The sequence below is a fragment of the Melospiza melodia genome, chromosome 6 (assembly GCF_035770615.1).
Source record: "Melospiza melodia melodia isolate bMelMel2 chromosome 6, bMelMel2.pri, whole genome shotgun sequence".
Taxonomy (NCBI): domain Eukaryota; kingdom Metazoa; phylum Chordata; class Aves; order Passeriformes; family Passerellidae; genus Melospiza; species Melospiza melodia.
The window spans coordinates 53,842,025-53,863,557 of NC_086199.1; the positions used below are offsets into that span (position 1 = coordinate 53,842,025).

Here is a 21,533-nt window from a genome sequence, read left to right on the forward strand (position 1 = left end):
ATATGTTTGCATTTAAAACTGTTTTGCTGTTCACTCTGAGAGGACTTTGGAGACATGGCCTGTGTTATAATACCACTTCCATTAAACATTGGAAGCTCAACTTTTCTTACAAAAAAATTCACACAAACATTCTGCTCTTAATCCAAACAGAGGGGTTATGAACTGAACCTTCAAACAGAAACTTTCAATATTTGGCTTCTCAGCTCAGTAGCACCAATCTGGGATGCCAACCAGCATGCCCTGTCATTAATAATTGTTGTTAAAAAAGGTCCTAAAGGCAGAATACCCAGTGCATATAGCTTGTCTGCTTTTTTAACCAAATAAGGGAACAGGGCATTTCACTGTTTATAATAGCAACATGAAATACGATGTTTCAAACTGTTAAAGAAAACACTTTTAAACTTTTCCTGCCCATTTCCAAGTTTCTTCAGCTTCTAAAAAAAATAAATTAAAAAAAAAAATAACAAAACTGGCTACAACCCTCTGGCAGATTTATAGAAACCTCAGTTTTTCACTTTTCAAAACATTTTAACAAAGCTCCAGAGATGAACAACATATCACCCAAGTTCTGGCAGCTATGCCAGGATTGTACACACAGTTCCCAAAGAGTAAACACACAAAAATCAATTCCAGGCAATGACAGAAAGCGGAACTAATTAAAGACTCCAAAGCAAAACAGATCATTTTCTAAGACAAACATGTCAATATTTATCACACAAGTAAAGCTGGTCCTACAGTCAGTCTGGTGGTATTTATAAACATACAGCTGGCACAACAACATCTTGGTAATTATCAAATGAATGTTAATAAAATACACATAAATACTTAAACCCTACACTAGGCAACTCTTAAGCTGCTGCTTTAGCTTCTTACCAAAACTTAAACTTTAGATTGTCTGACAGCATCCTGAAGTTTTTTAATGATTTGTTACTATCCCCTCTTACCATTAAAACTCTTGACTTAGCCAGAGTTCCTTTTGATCACTCCAGTGCAAGGAGGCAGATTCAAACCACAAAATCCTCATCACACAGTGAAAGGAGGCAGATTCAAACCACAAAATCCTCATCACACATCTCTCTTCCCACGTTTTCATCCCCCTGCGAGCCCAGGAGCTGCTGAGCAGAGCTCCCCTGGGCTCTCCTGCTGGTGGTGCCATTCCTGCCCTGTGCTGGCCACCCCTCCATCCTGCTGGAGGCTCTCTTGGCGCCAGAGCCAGGCCACAGCAGCTGAAATACATAAAATACAGGGTTTTATTCCCTGCTTCCAGTCTGGGTTATGATTGAACTGGGACTTTGGGCCAGCAGGTGCTCACTGCCCAGAAGCGAGGGCAATGCTGTGCAGGTAGGAGGAAAGGATGTTTTCCTCCACCCTGACCAAAACCAAGAGAGCTGTCAGCATTTCTCCAGCTTCGCAGGGCTCAGTGTGATGGTGGTACAGCTCTGCCAGATGAGGTTTTTCTCATCAGCTGAGTGTTTGATGTTCAAATCAGCCATGCACCCCCAGAGTGCTGAAACCGCTGCTGCACCTCCCTTTTTCACAGCCAGGTTCCTTTAAGGCAAGGAGTGTGTGTTTATCAGGGCTTGGTGCTGTTTCTAGCACAGCGTGCCACTGAAGCAGAGCCACCTGAGCAGGAGGCAGCTCTTCCTTCCCTCAGTCACTGGAAATGGTCTGTGTGCTGGTGCCAGGTGGGAGGAGGTGGGGAGAAGGGATGGATGTCGGAATGGGGATGAATTTCATGAGCTCTGTGCACCTCTCCACCCAGGTTAGCTGCACTTCCAACTCCCTGGTGGGTATTATTCTCCAGCATGCCCAAGATTTCTACCTCCTTCTTCGTTTTGCATGCATCAAATGCATTCAGGAAGCACCAATTCCTTTTAAAGGACAGCTCCAGAGCTGATGGATGGGAGCCAGCTTTGCAGATCAAAGTTCCTTTTGCTCCTCAATACAAACAGAGTATTGCAAAATGAAGGGAAATCTGCAGCACACCTGCACGGCACAGAAAAGAAACAGCACCATGACTCAAAAGCTTTACTTTTCAGCTTGAGTTTTGCAGTTTGGAGAGGCTAAGGCACAATTTCTTCCTATTTTTTTTAATATTATCTTGGGTGGAAATTTAAATGTAACAGCAAGAAAGCCAGGTTGTATTCATCATTTGACTTTATTTCTACTTGGTTGGTTAGTAAGAGAATTTCCTGTCTGCAGGAAAGGTTTGTGCTTTGGAAAGAACTATTTATTTCAGCTTGATTGAAACACTATATGCTGGATTTGACAGAGTGAATGAAATAAAGTTCAGGAAGTTTTCGTTGCTGCCTGAAAGGAAATTTTATCAAACCTGACATTCATGCTGTTAGAAGTTTCAGTACTCACAAAGGGCCATGTTTTAACTTTTCCAACTGATTCCAGTTCAGGCTGTAGTGCCACATCCAGCAGCATGGTTATTTATGATTTTATAAGAAATTATTTGTCTTTTTCTGAGCTGCCTCCTGCTCTGGGCCATCACTAAAATGTGTGTTGTCATTGAGAGATTGTTTGAGGAACTGGCTCAGCTGAACAAAACCTCAAATCTTCCTTCCTTCCTTCCTTCCTTCCTTCCTTCCTTCCTTCCTTCCTTCCTTCCTTCCTTCCTTCCTTCCTTCCTTCCTTCCTTCCTTCCTTCCTTCCTTCCTTCCTTCCTTCCTTCCTTCCTTCCTTCCTTCCTTCCTTCCTTCCTTCCTTCCTTCCTTCCTTCCTTCCTTCCTTCCTTCCTTCCTTCCTTCCTTCCTTCCTTCCTTCCTTCCTTCCTTCCTTCCTTCCTTCCTTCCTTCCTTCCCTCATTCAGTAAGTTATCTGGGTTGTTCCTCAAGGGCTTCCAGAGCCACAGTTCAGAGGAGGGAGTGAGTGCAGCAATAAATGGCCCGGCATGTACAGGGAGAGGGAGGGATTGAGCCAGAGCTGGCACCAGAAGTTGTTCCTGTGGAGCCATAATCTCTGTCTGATTTCATTATCAAGTATGGACTACCTTGTTTCATTAAATCAGTGATCCCAAATCTCCAGAGAGGGAGATAAATTAAGCATATATCAGTATATATACAGCTCTGCTTTGACTTAAGGTTATATTAAGTATTCTGGGTGGATAAGAAACAGACATTTGGTGGGAAGACTAAAAATCAGTTTGGGTAATGCCAGAGGCTGCTCTGGTGTCCTTGGAGAGCTTCCCTGGGGCTGTGCCTGGTTTGGATACTCTTCAGGCAGGGATGCTGAAGTCATGGTTAACGTAAGGCACCAAGCAAAGGCATCTCAGCACTTTTGGGCAAATACCTGCAACTACAAGAGGCGACAAATGAAAGGAAGGCAAAAAGAATAAAACACATTTATGTGAGGGGAAAAAGAGAAGACAAACCTAAACACAACTGCAGGAATAATGACTCCCAGTAAGTCAGCAAAGCACACTGAAGACCTGAACAAAAGCATCAGGTGACGGTGCTGAGTTTCAGTGAGGGAGCTGATTGCTGAATATCCCAGCAGTGTCAGACAGGAGCAGCTCTGCCTGAAGAGAAGTTGTGCAGCTCAGCACAAGCGAAACTCCTGCTCTGGAACATGCAGGGATTAATGCTGCAACCAACACACACACAGAGAGAAATGCTTGGGGCATAATGCAAGCACAACCTCTAGTATTTTTGTAATTGAGCAAAAAGAGAGAAAAATTTGGATTAGGCAACCATTGGACACTCCTAAACTCACCTGCTCCTCGCCTCTACTCCATCCCAACATTGAATAAAAAACCCCTCACACACTTACAGACTTCATTAAGTCCCAGACTCCCCTGATTCCAAGGGCTGGAAGTGCAGTGGAAGCCCTGATGCCAAGGTTGGACAATCCAGGCTTTGGTACCAAGTTTGCAGAAGTGATGGGGTTTGTCAGAGCTGGGTCTGCTGTCAGTAATGCACAAGGGAAACATTTATTTACACATTTATGTGAATACAGCACAGTCAAGTTCACTGACTCATATTCACAAGAAAGGTAATGGTGGGTAAAGGATTCATGTCTTATGATCCTTTCTCCTGTGTTTTACCCATAAATCCATTTTTGAGACAGGAGATCCTGCTGTGTTTGTGATGAATATAAAGAACACATCATGTCTTCACCATATATATTTCTATTTCTATTTCTATTTCTATTTCTATTTCTATTTCTATTTATATCTATATCTATATCTATATCTATATCTATATCTATTTATATAGTTATATATTTATAATTTTAAATATATATTTTTGTATATATATTTACAAAGCCCAAAGAGTTTTCTCATTTTGGAAACCACTGATAAACAGTTTTACCTCCAATAAGCAGGTTAACAAACACAGCAGCGAACAGGCAGTTCATAACCTAGATGAACACAGAGAATGGGAAAAGCAGCCCTGTGCAGGTCCAAACACAGGCAGTTATCAGGAAGATCTCAACCATGAGATCTCTGTCACTGCAGAACCATTTTCCCAAGCAGAATTACAGGAGCTTGAAACCTTCATACCTGGACCATCATCTCATGGATGGAATAATCCACCTCTGTATGCTCTGACTACACAGAAAAGGCATTTTAACTCCATGCAGGGCTCACCTGGGATTTTAAATGAGTTAAAACAGTTTAACACTCACAAAAAAAAAAAATATATTTCCTCCTTGTGATTGCTACCTGCTGACTTAAGGAATCCAATCACTAAATGAGCTCTCAGTGAGGGATGTCTTCCTCAAGACCTCATGTTGACCTGGAAAGTGTTAATTCCTTTGAAAACTCTTTGTACCAATGTTTGTTTAGGCTGGGAAGAGATGGATAATTACATTGAGAGTTAGGAGGACATAAAAAATCCAGGGAGAACGAGAGTTCACCTAAGAAAGCGGGAAACTCCTCGGGAGGAAACCTTCAGTATCTGAAGCTTTCAAGGAGAAAAAAAGGAAAAGTTAGGAAGCAAAACACTCTGCCAAAGCCATTCCCTGAAGCCCAGAGGAGCCTTGCTTTCATTCAGTGCTCTTAATGGTGGCATTCCTTGGAATTCTGCTCCCCTTTCTGAGCAGCAGTGGGAGGAGGAGCAGCAGAGATCTGTCACCCAGCGAACCCCACAGCTTGCGTGGGGCTGGAACAGCCCAGCAGAGCCACAGAGGGGATGGAGCAGGGCTCAGGTGGCCCTTTCCTCACAGCACAGCTTTGCTATCAGGGTTTGCACCGTGCTGGGGCTCCTGCTCTCCCCCAGCACTGGGAAAATCCCCTTGGTTTTGCTGTGCAGACACCCAGATTTTAATATGGGATCATGATCCATTCAGAACTTTCATATCTTAGTCTAAATGTCAAAACTCCCTTTCTAGTCAGCTTAATCATTGATTGAAAAAGGGCTGGAAATTTTAGTAACACAAGCATAACTGATGTTTCTAGAGTAAAAAAAGAATAAAAAAACTCAAACAGTCCTTTGTCTCAACTTTGTATTTTAGGGGCTGTTTGGCATCTTTTAGCTTCAAGGCTGAATTCCTCCTTTATAAGACCATGGACACAGGATTCCTCCTTCCTCAAGAACCATGTGTGGTGGGAAATAATCCAGATGCTAGCTAGTAAAAGAAATGAGGCAGCAAGAGATGCGCATGGCAGGGATTACTTTCCCAGTCCTTTCAGATGAAGGGATGATAAAACATTGATAAAACATTGCATTGCTTTCCTTTCTTTTTCCTTCAAAATCTGTCTCATTTGACAAGGCTATCAAAAGTTATAACAAGTTGGTTTGTTGGGGTTTTTTGTTTTGTTTTGGGGTTTTTTTCTGATTTATTGTATGGGAAACGTTTTTATCTTGTTCCTCTGGCTTTTTGGTGCCCCCTCGTGTTTAAACGAATGTGATAAAGATCAATTGCATCTGTGTGTCTTTTAAGATGCAGGATTCATGGAGAACTTAAATAACACTGCCCGAGAAAAGTGTGAGAATTAGGGCATAGGGGAAAAAAGATACTTTAAAAGCTTTTTTCCAGAATTGAAAACAGAGTTTTATCTTGTAATTTTTCAGGATTGTTGTTACATATGTCCAGGTGTTCCCAAAGCCACTGATAAATTAAAGTTACTAATAAGTTTGTAAAAAGTGCTTTTTTTAAAGTATTTTAAAATATTCAGAAAGAACACTGAGATTTCTTCTCTTTATTCTGTTCAGGTTTATTGTCCATATTCAATCACGAAATAATACTCTTTGTGATCTGATGATGAAAGATATCTGAGGACTTGTTTTCAGGTAAAAATATTTTAAGGTGTGTGAATTGTTGGGTGTGCAGGCTTTACGTGGGAAGAAGGAGAGAATGAGCCACTGGAAATTCTCCTGTGTCACTGGTCCCTTTCAGACCTTCTGCCAAGTCCCTCACCTCATAACTGCTGATATCCTCATCCTGAGGGTATGTGCTGGCATCTTCCCAGAGGAATTCAACCTGCTGCTAAGATAAAAGAATTTGTATATATTTAAAAAAAAAAAAATATATATATATGTGTGTGTATGTGTGTGTATGTATATATGAAGTATATATATAAAAAATAAATATAACAGTATATGTGTATATATATATATGTATTTATATATATAAATATATATATAAGAGCTTGGTTTTTGTCATTGGAATAGCTGATAACATAGGCCATAGAAATATTACATCTGTTGAAAACCCTGTGTTTTGAGAGGGAGCATTCAAGAGCTGCTCTTGAAAAGAAATTGCCAGAATCAGCAGAAATTTGTGTGCATTTTGGTGTCTGTTTCTCACCTTGAGCTACATAAATGATGCACACAGAACTTCCTGAACCCACTCAAATCCAGTTTTCATCTGTGGGCAGCCAGAGGCTGCGGTGGTGGGAGTTCACCTCTGAGACAGAAAACTCCTCCCTGCGCTCCTGGATCGCAGTCCTGACAGAAATAGCAGTGGAACACCCTTTCTTCTCCTCTTGACAGTCTGGAGGGGAGCTACCAAAACATTCTCCCATGACAGATTCACTCCTGAGCGGTGCAATTAAAAAGATTTATTAGGATTCCATGGAGAAGGTGGCACTAGAGCTGAAGGAACGGCCTGGATGTCCCAGGAGCCAACGGCTCTTCAGAGGGGGTTTGACTTTGGGTAAGTCACACTGAATAAGACACAAACTTTTTTATCATATTTTTCACACAAACTTTTTTATCACATTTTTTTATCCCTTCTTGTCCAGCCCTCCCCTCTTATTACTAAACCTAGCCCAGGGCTCTGGGCTTTTGTGTCACCTTGGTTTTGTCAGCCCCTCTGGCTTTGTTTGCCTTCCCACCCTGATTTTTCCTGGAGCTGTTGGGATCACACAGGAGCCAGTGCTGGCTGCTTGCTTTTCAAACTCCAGTGTTTGCTGCAAGTGCTGCATTTTTATGGCACCTTTGTGTACAGTAACAAATGGCCTGGCTTTGTTAATCCTGATTACCCATCTGGATATAGACAGGCTACTTATATTTAGAGATATAATGCAGGAAGTTATGCAGGGCTCAGCCTCACCAGGAAACAATCACTGCTGCATTATTTTATTTATATGGATCCAAAGCACAGTATAAAAAGGTCTATATTCTTTCCTGGAACCATTTGATATCCAAACACGTGCATGTGAGGACACAGCCATACCTGATCACCTCGCCAGGACTCAGCTGCTGCAGGTGATGCTCTCTCTTGCTAAGATCAGTCTCAGGGGTGTTATTTCATATTGAAACATCCTTCAATTTTGTCTCTGCTTTTTCTTTTCAATACCTGTCCTGCAGAAACACAGAGGTCTGAGGCTGAAAAATGAACACAGCTGCTCCTTTAACCAGCTCACCATTCTCACAGTTTCTCAAGCAGGCCATAGGTATCTCTGCTTTGGAAAATATTGGTGAATGTCTCTGAACCTGCCTCTGACTCAGCCCTGGGCTGGATTCTCAGCTCATTGTCCTCTTGTTTCCAGGGAGTCTTCACTGAGATCCTGACTCAGTTCATGATTCAGGTGTTTAGACCACAAACACCTTGGAGATTAACTGTGGATATTTAAAAAAAAAACCAAACAATGAAACACACAAAAAGATGTAACCCACAGTTGCAACTGAATATATGAAAGTAACAAACTTAAACCTACATTTCAGTGACAGTCTTAGGTGGAATTTCATTGGTGATGTCTCAGGGACAGGCCTTACAATATTTGTAGGCAATTGCTGTATGCAGACCACCGAGAGCTGCACTGAGTAATTCAAATCAGAAAAAGCAGATATATGAGTGAAATATTATCCAAATACTAGAGCAACAGGTTCTTTGTAGTTATACCACAATCTGGCGCTGTTGTAGCTTCAGGTCTGCACTTATTTACAGAAGCACAAATTTGCTGCTTTCTGTGACGTTTTCAGGAGAAATCAGTCCGAGCTCCTGGCTCTGAGGAGGTGGAATGGACAAGGAGCAAAACCCCATGGGCTGTGTCTCTGGGGGTGATCTCTGCCATCCTGGTGAGCAGATGGCCTCATGGATGGGCTGAAGAACCAGCGCCTCCTTTGGCGAGTGCTGTCAAAACTCTGAGCTTTACAGAGTCTCTAATCTCCACTGGATAGCAAATCTTGAGCAGGTGTAGTGGATATCTGCTGATAAGGAAGGAGAATATGAAATATTTAGTTCCTGGCATGTGAAAGCCATCACTGCTGATGGCAAAACTCCCTTCACAGTTAATGAAGTGTTAAAACCTTGTCTCTCCGTGGGCTGCAGTGCGTGCAGGATGCTGAATCTGCTGCAGAATTACTGCAGCACATGGGGCTGCAGCCTCCCAGCACCCAAGCCACTTAAAGTATTAACCTGGCTCACTGTCAGTCCCTCTTTGTATTTTACAACAAAAGGATTTGCTGCCTCAATTACAAATGGTGAAACCATTGCAGGCTCAAAATGAAGTTGCAGTAAACACCTGGACTAAATGTGCATTGAGGGAGATGATGCCTCCTATAAATGCAAAGAGTGGCAGGTGGAGTCACAAGCAAATGCTTCACCCTTTCTTCCTCCTTGTGATTCCAGTGGCTAAAGCTCTAAAGCTCTACAGGTAACTTCTGCTAAGTGGTTTTGTATATTTTTTTTTTTTTTTACTTTCATTGCTGAACACCAAAGACACAGAAGTAGGTTGTAGCATGCTGGAAGATGGAAACACTTGTGGGCTGATTTTTGCTTTGGACTGTACAACCTAAGAAAATAACAAAACAAAACGAAACAAACAAACAAACCCACAAAAAGGGAAGGGAAAAGGAAAAGGAAAAGGAAGGAAAGGAGAAAAGATTAAGAACCGTTCTGATTTTTTCTCTCATGGTTACCTGAAGATTCAGTTCGAGAAGGGAATCAATTTGTGCTGCTGTTAGTCACAAAGATCAACGAGCAGGGAACACACACTGCTGTGTCTGATGGAAATGGCCACGGACCAATTGCCTTGCCTATAGCAAGAAGTGCTTGGGATTAGGGAAAAATTTTCTCAGTGCATGGATAATTTTAAGCACAGCAACAGAATCCCACAGGAGATGGAGATGGATGATGGCGATCTCACCCAAAGGAAACTCCCATCAGTTTGGCTCGGGTTCAATCAGCCTTGGGACTGAGAGGGCGGCTCAGTCCCATGGCAGAGGGTCTAAAGGAGCCGGGAACGGGCCCCGTTTCCCCGCTGGCCGGCGCAGCTGGGGCTCGGCTGTCAGACTTTCCTTCCCCAGCAGCCGTGACTCAGCCGGGCTGGGTCAGAGCCGCTTCCCAGCTCGCAGCATCTCCCAAAGCCATCCCAGAGCCGCCGGGCTCTCGGCTGCGCTCCCTTCATCTGCAAAAGCACAGGCAAGAGTGGGAGGTGCCTCCAGCTACGTGTGCGAAACGACGCTCGGAAACTTCGGCAGCACCGATGGGAAAACCCGCGGTGTTTCCCAGATTCGTGGCTGACAGCAGCTGGTGAAAGCATTTAGCAGGGATCCAAGGAAGGGAATAGTCCTGCTCCTCCTGGACATTACTATTTACAAGCAGTAACATGTTTCTCACTGAGCTTTGCAAAATGTTAAATCATACGAAAAAAAGAATTTTTTAAAAACAGCAGAGACTGCTCACAGAAGTCACAGACCTAAGTAAGTTCACAACAAACAGAATCGTCTGTGCTTTAGGTACTTGAGCTCTACATAAATGCTGAGTGCTATAGAGCCAAAAGAACTTGCCATAATCTGAGGTCCACATCACACTGTCTGTCAGGGGTAAGCAGCATGGAAGGATTAGAAACAGAACATCCCCACAAATGTCTCTCCAACCATCAGAGCTTTGAGACCATATTAAGCTGAAAATTACAGCCGGACTCCTTTGTACAGTAGATGTCTTCAGAGCATTTTTTGGTAAATATTTCTCATCCTTTTTCAAAAAAAAAAAAAAGCTTTTGGCTTAACTTGTATCTCATGACAATGCAACAGTGTTCTGTATTCTGTGTACAGTTTTGTTCTATTCGCTAGTATATAGTAATTTACTTAATAATCCTATGGTTTCAGTGCATTACATGGCAAAAACACTCATCCTATTTATTTAATCTTGCCACCTGCTAATTCCTCTGGGCATGCCTTAGCTTCCATACTGTGACTTATCACTCTCTGTTTACCTTTCCTGCGTTGCCTGCGGTTTTAGGGCTCCCTGGAGCCTGATTCTATACAACAAATCCTCTTTTATTTCTGCCTGTGAGGCCAGGGCAGGCAGGGAGCGTGCTGTGTGCGGCAGGGAAGGTGAGGGGCAGGGGCTGTGCTGCTGTCACAGCCAGGGCTTGTTTCACCATCATGTGATTGTGTTCACGCTGCTCCCCGTGCCTGCCAGGGATTTGGGCTCTTATCTCTGGCTGCCCCAGCTGAGAGCAGAGCTGCACTGGATCCCTGCCTGCTCAAAAGTGTAAAAGACTTCAGAAAACTAGTAAAATAGTCCAGAAGCAACTCCAAGGCAGAGGGGTGGGTGGTTGGTTTGCCATTTGGGCTGGTGGGGCAGGTGCCACACACAGGCATTTCCCCAGAGCACACAGAGCCTCCCCTCCAGAGCACAGGAGCCCAGAGCTGCATTATTGTTGTTCAGAAGGCACACAATCCATCTCACAGACTGTAAATATTTCCAGCAAGAGCACTGGCTGTGGCGGTGGGTGCCAAGCCCCGCTGTCGCCTTCCTCGCTGCTGGGAGAGCATTTTTGTTTTATTGTGCAGACAGAGGGTTCTCCATCCCCTCGCCATCCCTCTCACAAGTATGTGTTGAGATGGCATGCTGGGTTTATCACAGGCTGAGGAAGAAAACTGGAGCTGGAGCCTCTGCTTCCTGTCATCCCAGCAGCCTATTTTAGCTCGTGGGGCTCTTGAGAAGACAAATCCTCTGTGCCTGTTGGAGCCTGAGCAGTCCCACAGAGCAGCTCTGTCGCCTCAGGTGAGTGGTCCAGCCCTTGTTAGCCCAATCACAAAGCCCTTGTGTCCATGCAGAGGAGGGAATATTGACAGGAAGGGTCAGGGGAATATTGGCAGGTAAAAGGAATGGTGTGAGGAAGCAGCAGAGGGGGATGGAGCTCGGGCAGGCTCCGTCCAGACTCATGGTTTCCCTGTTATCTTTACAGCAGTTCCCAACAACGGGCTCCTCCAGAGAAGTTAAAGGATCTGCCAGAGCTCATCTAGGGCTCTGAGATGGGAATCTGTTGTCCTGCCTCTCAGCACTACAGGGTGGAGCACAGGTTCCACACTGCGCTGAGAATTTTCCATTTCCACTCAAATCCGGGCAATGTCAGCCCAGGACCTTACAAAAATATACCAGGTAATTAAAGTATTTTAATTTTCAGGACACTAAGATAAATTATTGCTCATTAAGACTTAAACACCTCAAATGAGGCAGTAATGTCAGCTTTATTTTTTTTTTCAGGTGTGAAACTGGAATACACACCTGAAAACACATTTTAATTCTCAAAATCTGACTTATCAGACAAAAACTTCCTAAAACCTGCTACAAAATGATGTCATCAACCAGCTGATCCACCTCTGGCTGGACTTTGAGTAGGGAAAGCCTACTTTGCACCAGGAAAGGTGGCACTTCAATGATGAAGGCCCTGTGCATGCATCCAGGCTGAATTCCCACCCCAGCTCTATCCAGCAGATGCTCACGGAGCTTGTGGTCATGATGAGATGGGATGCTGGAATCCAGCACAATTCCCAGATCTCTCTTTGTGTCTCACATTTGTAAAACAAATATATGTGTTGGTCCCGTGCCCACATTTGGGTCTGTGGCAGATCTCCATCCAAAATAAATTAGTTACAGGCAGAGGGAAAAGAGCACGTTCCCAAGTGCCTTTGATCTGGGGGTTAAGTGAGCTGCTGAGTGAGGCTTCGGTGCAACACAATCTGCTCACCCCTTCCCCTGCCAAAATTAAACCCACTGATGTGCACTTCAAAAATAGTCCCACCCAAACTGTCCCAAAACCAGCCCAAAAGTTAAAATGGAGGAAAAAAGATAGCAGATGTAGCCTGAAACCATCCTGACTCAGGGCCTCTAGGGCTCATATTCCATGAAGGGAAACTCCATATGCATGGATTCCCTTGTTCATGGATTTACCACAGTTTTCCACACTGTTCAGGTATTTACCACACTGTGTTTTCTGCCTCTGCTGTCAAACCCCCAGCCAACTCAGGAAAGGTGTTTTTACAGTTTTCCAAATAAACAGCCCCACAGAGATACCCAAGCCATAACCCGCTGCGTTTTCAGTAGCAAAGGGGAATTCAGAGTGGAATTAGAACCATGATGTGTAGCTTAGGGGTGAGTGCCACCAGCAAGATGCCACCTTGCAATTTCCCTGGATGCCAGGGGAGCAGGAAGGGCCTGGGCACAGCAGGAGCACGGCAGTGAGAGGAACTTGCAATGTGGGACACTTGGGGGCTGCCTGCCAGGAGTTGGGAAGCCTGCTGAGCCTCTTTGCTGCTCACAGAGCCCTTGCACACTCCTGGCTTTGCATTTTTGAAGGTTAAGTGCTGGTCTGAGATTACAAATAAAATTAAAAAAAATAAAAAAAAAAAAGAAAAGAGAGAGAAAGCAGTCAGAGAATGGTGCAGATAAATCTGTGTGAGGTTTGCCTGAGTGGGTTTCTGCAGCGCAGCACGGGCTGAGGCTGTAACTTTGGAGACGACCAGGGAATCCCTGTGGGGTGCTGAAAATGGGAATAGCCTGAAATCCTACTCAAACCCCTGTACTAACACTGCAGCCACCCAGCGGGAGGTGTAAAAAGTGAGTGCCAGCTATTTTATGCCTCACATTTCTAGATAAAAAGTTTACAAAATTTGCTCTTTGAGGGCCCGACCTTGTTGGTGTCTAGGGCTACATTCAGAGCATCCCTCCTGGACCAGACCTGGGAGAAGCAGCTTTCCCGGGAGTCGGGACGGAGAACTTTAACCCCACTCTCTCCCAGCTGGCAATCTCGTCACCTTTCCCACCGCGGCTGTGACAAACACGGGCAGCGTCCAGCCCGCACTTTGTGCAAGAGAAGAGCGAACCTGGGGCTTCAACAGCAGACCCAGCCTCGCTTTTCCTTTTCACCGCGGCAAAAACGGGAAAGTGCGGGGAAAATAAGGAGAAACCCAGGCCGAGGAAGCGGCGCGGGGGTTCCTCGGTGCGGGGCGCGCTGACCTTTCCGCGCTGTCCCCGCCCGCAGCTGCCGCCGTCGCTCCGGCGCCGCCGCCCCGCGCCCAAGGTCAGCCCCGCCGCCGCCGCCGCCGCCGCAGGTACGCGCGGGGATTGCGCGGGGATTGCGCGGGGATTGCGCGGGGATTGCGCGGGGGCGGCCGGGCGGGGAGCGCCGCGGCGTCACCGGCAGGGAAGGGAAAGGAGAGGGAGGGAAGGGCAGGGCGGAGGGAGGAGGGCCGGCTCCCCGCGGAGGGCCGCGCTCCGGCGGGCCCGGCGCTCGTATTTAAAGTGTGCCCGGGGGCGGCGGGGCGCTGCGCGGAGCCGCTCCCGGAGCAGCCAGGGGGAACGGGGAGGGAGGAGGAGGAGGAGGAGGAGGAGCGGCGGGGAGGAGGGATCCTGGCAAGTTCACTTTGGTACCAAGTGGCAGGCGGGCTGCGGAGCTCGGACGGGCGATGGAGAAGGATGAGATCCACCTGCGCAGGCTGCCGGCCGCCGCGCCCTGGGGACCGCGTAAGTCTCGGCCGCCGCTGCGCTGGGGAAGGTGCGGGATGGGGGCGCGCTCCTGCCCGGCCGGGGACGTGCTCAGCGCCCCGGCCGCCCCGATAAGGGATTTATTATTAGCGTTTCATCGACTATTTTTAAAAATCCCGAAATAATCGCCGCGGAGTAGCGGCGAAATGAAATAGCTCGTCTCCCACCTCCCGCTTTCCCCCCTCCCGCCCCCCGAAGCGTAAAGCGGTGTAAAGTCCTTTTAACCTATATTAATATCATAATTAAAAGCTCGTCTAACGGCGGGAAGCCAATCTAATTATGAAAAATTGCCGGAGTACGAAGTATATGTGACAAATCCTTGAGTTGATGATTGCTGTTAATTCACACCGTGCTGCGGAAGACGAGCTAAAAAAAAAAAAAAAAAAAAAACAAAAAAACAAAACCAACTTGCTAAATGAAATGGATCTGTCTGAGATTGTCAGTAATGTTTTTACAGAACTGACTAAATCATGTAGCTCGCTATCATTAACTAATGTGCTCAGCAAAATAAATTATCTATATTGGAAGGGGAAAATACATTCCTTGGCTGAGAAGTTGCAGAATGTTTGGAGCCAAAGAGCAGATCGTTTAAATGGTAGGGGGTGGGAATTTCCTTGGCTTCCCTCTAGAAATAAATCACGGCTGGGTGTCTGTGTGCATGCATGTGCACCCACACGCACATTTATATAAAATCTCTGTATAGAAAACCTCCTGCACACGCACTGGGACACAAATTTTGCAAGCACTATTTACTGCGCGCATTTTTCCTACCAGCTTGGAGACAATAAAACCAGAACCGAGATGCTAACCAGGAACATGCTGGAACACTTCTGATTATCCGGCTGAATTGTATACAAATGAAGTAAATTTAGCATGGCACCATTTATAAATTCCATGCTTTACAATCAAAATTCCAAATCTAGCTGTTTGCAGCTAAGAATAGCACGGGGAGCCCTTTTCTTTACTCCCACTTTTTGGATTCCCACGAAAACTGTTATCCTAGAGCCTGCTCATTAAATAGCCAAATATTTCACTGGAGTTCAGCCCATTTGTAGAAGAAATGCTGTTTACTCATCAAATCTGGGCCAGAATTTAAACTTTTTTCTTTAATGTCTGGCAGAAATTTAAACTTTTTTCTTTAATGTCTGGCAGAAAACAGGTGGGATTTATATCTGAGGAGCAGGGGACAGGGTTTCTGCATGACACTGTTTATCCCACCTTAACTTTTTCCTGGAAATAAGGAGCTCCATCTTTGCACAACAGCAGTGGAAGGCAGGCAGATCATGGGGGAAGCTGAAGCCTTGTGGCAGTACATAACAGAGATATCAGTAAGAGGACTAAATGATAAAATGGTACTGGGAACTACCATTACTCATGGGGCAGGTGGCAATTTATCACAAGGTAATCACAGTGGTAGGGTGGTGAGAGTCCTGAGAAATCCTTTGAGTGACTTGCTATCTTTGAGAAGCACATTTTTTTACAGTGACATTATTTAATTTACTGAATCACCCCTTAGCAGCATGAACAGGTTCATTGATGAGTTCAAGGAGCAGTGTTGTTCTCAGCAGCGTGTGTTTGTATTTCTGTTGATAACTTACCCAAAAGAGCTTGTTTGTAAAAGCTGTTTCTCAAACAAAGCTCCTGTCTATTGACATGGCAGCATTTGTGGCACAAATTCACTTTGGGACTTGCTGGAGAGACATGTGAAGACCCATCCTTGAAGTTTTTGCACTCAAAAAAATCCTCCTGCAGACAGCAAAGGAAACTTGCTTGTTGCAAGGAGTTAGGAAAAAGTTGGGCACAGTGAAGGGATGATGGAAGACAGGAAAGCCAAAGGGAAACTCTGCTCCCCTGGGCTCTGGGTCGATACTATTTGTTGCCCGAATCCAAAGTACTGTTTCAGTTATCACTACCAAGGAGAAAAGTGAGCTCAGCACATTATTTTTGGCCCTGTCGGTGGCATGAAAGGACAGGTGTCCCGAGATACATCTGTGCCCTGAGGAGCCACAGCTGATGCCTGCCAGCTTATTATGGTGCCCACTCCTTCTCTGTGCATGGGGGAATTAATGAGTGCATCTGGTGAGGGTCACCACTGGGGTGGGCTCTGGGGCAAGGCAGGGCCGTGTTGGCTCCTTAAAGGACTGTGGTGATATCCTGTCACTGCACAGAAAAGCTTGGAGGCTCCAGGACAAGTGCTTGGGACTAAGCCCAGCTTTAGAAGTCAAGTCTTTACCCCTTAACCTTTCAGCAGTCAAAAATCCCCTGAGCAAACATCTGCCCCCTTTGAAAACAACTTTAAATGCTGTCAGACGAGTGCCCCCAAAAGTGAAATGTTTCTTCCTCTCTTCTCTGGAAGACCTTGATCAGCCCAGAGCTGGGAGTTCTGGTGTGCACAGCCCCGCTTCTCCTGGTAGCGCTGCAGCTCTTTCCATTAACGGTGAAAATGATGGAGCATATTAAGCTAATAATTAATCAGAGATGACAAGGGACTAATAACTGTATTGATTTAATTAGGACTTCTTTTCCAGCTCTGTAACTTGCAGTCATGCACATCATTAACTTAATATTTTAATTTGTCGTAATAACTTATTAATTCCTGGGGTGAGCGCGCGCGTGGCCAGGGCAGCGGCTCTGGCTTGGTGCAGGCATGTGCCAGGGGAAGCATTCCCTGTCCTGCCCCAGGCTGGCAGCCCCTGGGAGCTCTGACAGGGCACCAGGGTGTGGGGAATGGGGCACGGTGGAGCCAGGTGTGGTGGATGTGCTGGCAGGAGGGTGGGGAGCTCTGGGGCCGCACACTGAGGCCGCACGCGTGTGTGATGTGAAATATGGGGGAGAGCACTGTGCCAAAACAGAAGGCTGGCAGCAGAGTAACCCTGGGAAGCAGCAGTGTTTGTTGGCATGGGGAAGGGAAAAATGTCCCTTCTGACTCGAATTGCACCCTTTGGGTTCTGGCAGTTTTGAGAAAAGGAAACGCTTGGGGATGTGCTGTGGTTGGAAAATAAGGCTCACTTTTAATTAGGGTCACTTTGGGCAGAGGAAGAAAGGAAGGGACTGTGATAGGCATGAAAAGCTTGAGGACTTTACTGTGTGAAAGGCTGATGAAAGCCAGGTTTGGCCCTACTCCTGTTTTATTGGGGATACTTGGCACTAACTGGGCCTGGTTTGGCATCTTACACAGCTGGGTCCTGGGTGAGATCCCCTGGGATCTCAGCCCTGAGCAGAAACCTCTCCAGCAGGAAGGAGCTGTTCTCACCAAGATCATAGTGCTGAATTGCTGCTTGTATCACACTGTACAGCAAGGTCTGTGGCTCCTGGGGAAAGAGACACAGGGCTCAGCAGCCTGCTCCCTCTCGTCCAGGTACTCAGGAATCTCTGCCCTGTGCCTTCAGAAGGCTGATTCCTCTGCTAATATCCTCGTTTGCCACAGAGGGCAGTCAGCACAGGGATGAGATCTGGAAAGCCTGTCCAAAGTCCTTAGCAGTGTCCTCAAGCAACATGGTTGGGAATTGGAGGTATCCACACTAACAAAACTTGCGTTTCATGTAGAGTTGTTGGGTCAAGGCGTAGGTGCGCCACTGGCTCAGTGAGCTCCAGGAATGGAAGTCACCACTCTCCTTATTTCTTGTGAGTGTTTTCAGGGATTCTGACAAAGCCCTTCTGCTCACAGCCTCGCATTTTATTACACAAAAGCCAAGTCAGCAGAGTGGGATGAAAGAGCTGTGTGTGATTTCTGAGACTGCAGAAGGTGTTCAGCTGGCATGGTGTTATTCACCTCCCCGACCTCACCCATGTTTGCAGCCCAGCTGGAGATCAGGACAAGACTTGTGGTTCTGTCATAGATACAAATCCCAAGGGGAGGGGGCTTTACAAATGACAAATTTTCAGGGGTTGGCAGCTTTGCTGGGGCCCTGTCACGGGGTTATTTTCAGTGGTGCTAAGTCATCTTTTGCCAGCTGCTAGATGTGAGCAATGCCACTAACACTGCGCCACTTTGTTCTGGTGCTTTGAGAAGAGCACAGAGATAGTGGTGTCTCCATTGTTCCTGCGAGGTAATTTATGGTCAGTGTGGGCCTTTTAGCAACAACCATAATGTCTGTGAGGCTCGGGGATGTGCAGGAAGCAGAGCTCCTCTGCTGGCCTCCATTACTTACCAGGCTGCGTCCTGGGCGAGCCCGCATGCCCTCGGGGAAATAGACTCTTGTTTATTTGGTTTAGCCTTTGATTTGTATCCCTCATCCCTCTATTTCTGAAAGTAGCACTACATCCTGGTGGGAGGGCCAGCCCTTCTCCCTGCCCCCTAACCTCCCTGCATCCTCCAGCCTTTCTCTGCAGCAGCTGAACCGTGTCCTGCTCCCTGTCCTGCTCTGTCCTCACCTCGCCTTTGTTCCGTGCCCTTTGTGCTGCTCCGTGCGCTCCATGTTCCAGCTTCCTTTGCTCTTTCCAGTGCCTTGTCCCTGCTCTCCTCTGCGGCTGGCCCACATGCCAGTGTTTGCTGTCTTCTTCTGACTCCGACAGTTCACATTTTTTGGACCTTCTGCTGGCAGTCTGTCCTTCCAGCCATTAGAGAAACTCTTTCCAGATTTGAACTGATGGAAAGATAGCAGTAACACCAGACCCGGTGCCATTCCTCTTTAATATCTTTGCCTGCTTACCTTATCTACATATCTGATTTATTCTTGGCAGCTCTTTATCTGTGCAAGGACCTGGATGTACATTCTGGTTCCTATCAGTGGTATATTAATAATGTATACAATTACTGAGATGGCCTTCCAGACTGCAGCTCTGAAAGGCAGAACCTTTTCTTTTTTCAAACTGACACAAGCACCTATGACTTTTTCCACAAAACTCTAAGTGCTCTGAGGGAGTTTTAAAACCTGAACTCTGTTATGAAAAGCCTAAGTGGTTAGCAGGCATTATCTGCTCTTTTCATATCCTATAAATTTTTGGACTTCTATTGTGACATTAGTGGTACACAACAATCTGAGTTATGTATTCCTGGCTCCCTGTCCTGCTGGTTTACCTCTCCCTCTATTTGTATCCTGATGAGTACAGACTAAAACAAGAAAAATCTCTTGTTTTCTAAATGTTTTCTAAACATGTTGCAAAATATTTGGTGCCCCTTGTACATCTTCACTGACGTCAGCTGATATCCTGCTTGCAGAACAAGCTTGCAATGTGCAATAGGGATCTGTGTGTTGATAAGTAAGGTTTACTAAGAGAAAATGTGCCAGGGAGAGAGAAATACATTTCACAGCATTCAATTAGTGAAAAAAGGGAAAAGTCTAGCTACTAAATTACATTTTCAGTGCAGATTCAGGACACACTGTTAAAAATTGAATAGAAAAAGTGAGCAGATAGTGACTTCAGTGACATCATGGAGGTAAAATAATGAACTCTGAATACATTTTAAAACTCTACTTTTCAACATGATACTGTAGGAGTTCTATAATTTTTCTTTAGAAGTGGAAAGGGAGCCAAAGTGGAAGTTTCAGGACTAAACATCATTCAAAGTTGTAGGGTTTTTACTACTTTGAAGTAGGGGTAGTTAAAGACACTTGTCCAGAGCAGCTCTAACAGTCAGAGAAAAACCCCCTGAGTATTTGTGTCTGACCATTAGCACTTTGGCATCTTGGCTGCCCACGCACCACACGACATGTCAGTGAGTGTGCCTTGCAATTCTTCCCGGATTTTGGAAGGCAAAGATTCAAAATATGGTGTGACTTTATGATTGTGGTATGACTGCCCAGAAAAGAAATAACTTCTGCAGGCCACAAGAGATGGAAGCTTTTATGCAAATCCCTTTAAATTCAGCCACGAGTGCAGCACGGCGCTGTTGGCCCCAAAAGGTTTTCCACTGCTGGATTGGTGCTGTTTTGGCAAACCAGCAAGAGGAGGGGAAGCAAGGGGTGTGTGGGTGTCCTGAGTTCATGCAGTGTTTGGGAGTTGAGCATCCAGATTTAATCACCTCCTTGGTTTTGATTAGCACTGCCACGGTCACAGAATCCTAGGGTGGTGTGGGTTGTAAAGGGCATTAAAGATCATCTTGTTCCACCCCCTGCCATGGGCAGGGACATCTTCCACTATCCCAGGGTGCTCCAAGCCCTGTCCAGCCTGGTCTTGGACACTTCCAGGGATGAAGCAGCCATAGATTCTCTGGGAAATCTGTTTCAGGGCCTCACCACCCTCACAGAGAGCAGTTCCTTCCCAATATCCCACCTGAACCTGCCCTACCTTTTTGAAGCCATTCCCCCTTGTCTTGGCACTCCAGACCCTTTTCCAAAGTTCCTCTCCAGCTCTCCTGGATCCCCTTTGGGCAGTGGAAGAAGCTCTGAGGTCTCTCCAAAGCCTTCTCTTCTCCAGGCTGAGCAGCCCCAGCTCTCCCAGCCTGGCGCCATGGATGGCTCCAGCCCTTGGGGAGTCTCCATGGCCTCCTCTGGAATTGTTCCAGCACGTCCACATCCTTTCCATGTAGGGGCCCCAGGGCAGAGGGGAAGCATCCCCTCCCTCACCCTGCTTGCCACACTGCTTTTGGGGCACCCCAGGACACGTTTGGCTCTCTGGGCTGCCAGCACACCTTGACACCCCAAGCTGGGTTTCCCTTGATCCAGCAGCCCCCGTCCCCTCCTCAGGGCTGCTCTCAGACCATTCCCTGCACCTGGGCATTGCCCCAGCTGGGTGCAGGACCTTGGGCTGTCCACCTGGACCTTGGGATGTTTTCCTTGGTGTTTGACCTGCTGTGGGCACTGCTGATGGGAGCTGTGTGGACAGCACTCGCCCTCCTATCCATTTCCTATTTGTGATGGACCAGCTGGTGCCAAGGTGCATCTGGAGGGAGGGATCCACTGCAGGAGCACTGGGAGGGGAGAGCAAGCAGCTGTAGGCTGTGTGGTGACAGCCCCCTGTCCTGCTAGTGGAAACTACTCCGTTACTGTCTGTATCCTCTGCTCCTGGCACGGAGTCTGGGACTGGCCTAAAGAAGGCAAATGCTTCCCTGTGAGCAGTCTGAACGCTGGTATGTGGTCAGCAAACCCCATCCAGATGCTTGTATCTCACTGCAAAACTTTTGGATGTTCTTCTTCTGATGAATGGCAAGAACAGGTTTCTAAAAATAAATTAATGGTTTTCCCTTTTTACTTCCTGTGACTTAATATACTTTATTTATCTATATAGCTACTAGTCATCATCATTCTTCAGCTCACAAGAGTATAAACAGAAATGAGCCTGAGTCACAGAGCGAGGATGTGGAGCCAGGCTTTTTCCAGGATTTTCGCCAGGTGTGGGAGCTGCAGCTCTGGGGTCAGTGAGGGAAAGGGCTGGCTCTGGGGCTGTGCCTCAGGGTCCCACATGTGGCATGGGCA

General features: G+C 46.3%; 1 protein-coding gene and 2 long non-coding RNA genes across 7 annotated transcripts in view; 2 read left to right on the forward strand and 1 right to left on the reverse strand.

Moving 5' to 3' along the window:
- Positions 1 to 6,248: 6,248 nt before the first annotated feature.
- On the reverse strand, positions 6,249 to 8,557 carry LOC134419801 (uncharacterized). Its single transcript, XR_010028168.1, has 4 exons — positions 8,114 to 8,557; positions 7,630 to 8,015; positions 6,760 to 6,989; positions 6,249 to 6,435 (listed from the first exon to the last, which is right to left on the reverse strand). It is a non-coding gene; the product is annotated as an uncharacterized LOC134419801 (long non-coding RNA).
- Positions 8,558 to 11,309: 2,752 nt separating this feature from the next.
- Positions 11,310 to 11,994, forward strand: LOC134419802 (uncharacterized). Its single transcript, XR_010028169.1, has 3 exons — positions 11,310 to 11,412; positions 11,597 to 11,790; positions 11,896 to 11,994. It is a non-coding gene; the product is annotated as an uncharacterized LOC134419802 (long non-coding RNA).
- Positions 11,995 to 14,034: 2,040 nt separating this feature from the next.
- Positions 14,035 to 21,533, forward strand: part of ANO1 (anoctamin 1) — a 70,563-nt gene continuing 63,064 nt past the window's right edge. For all 5 annotated transcript variants that reach the window (XM_063158192.1, XM_063158188.1, XM_063158189.1 and 2 more), the window contains exon 1: positions 14,035 to 14,154. In XM_063158192.1, coding sequence (XP_063014262.1) covers positions 14,097 to 14,154 — 58 coding nt within the window. In that variant the 5' untranslated portion in view covers positions 14,035 to 14,096. The remainder of the gene's footprint in view (positions 14,155 to 21,533) is intronic.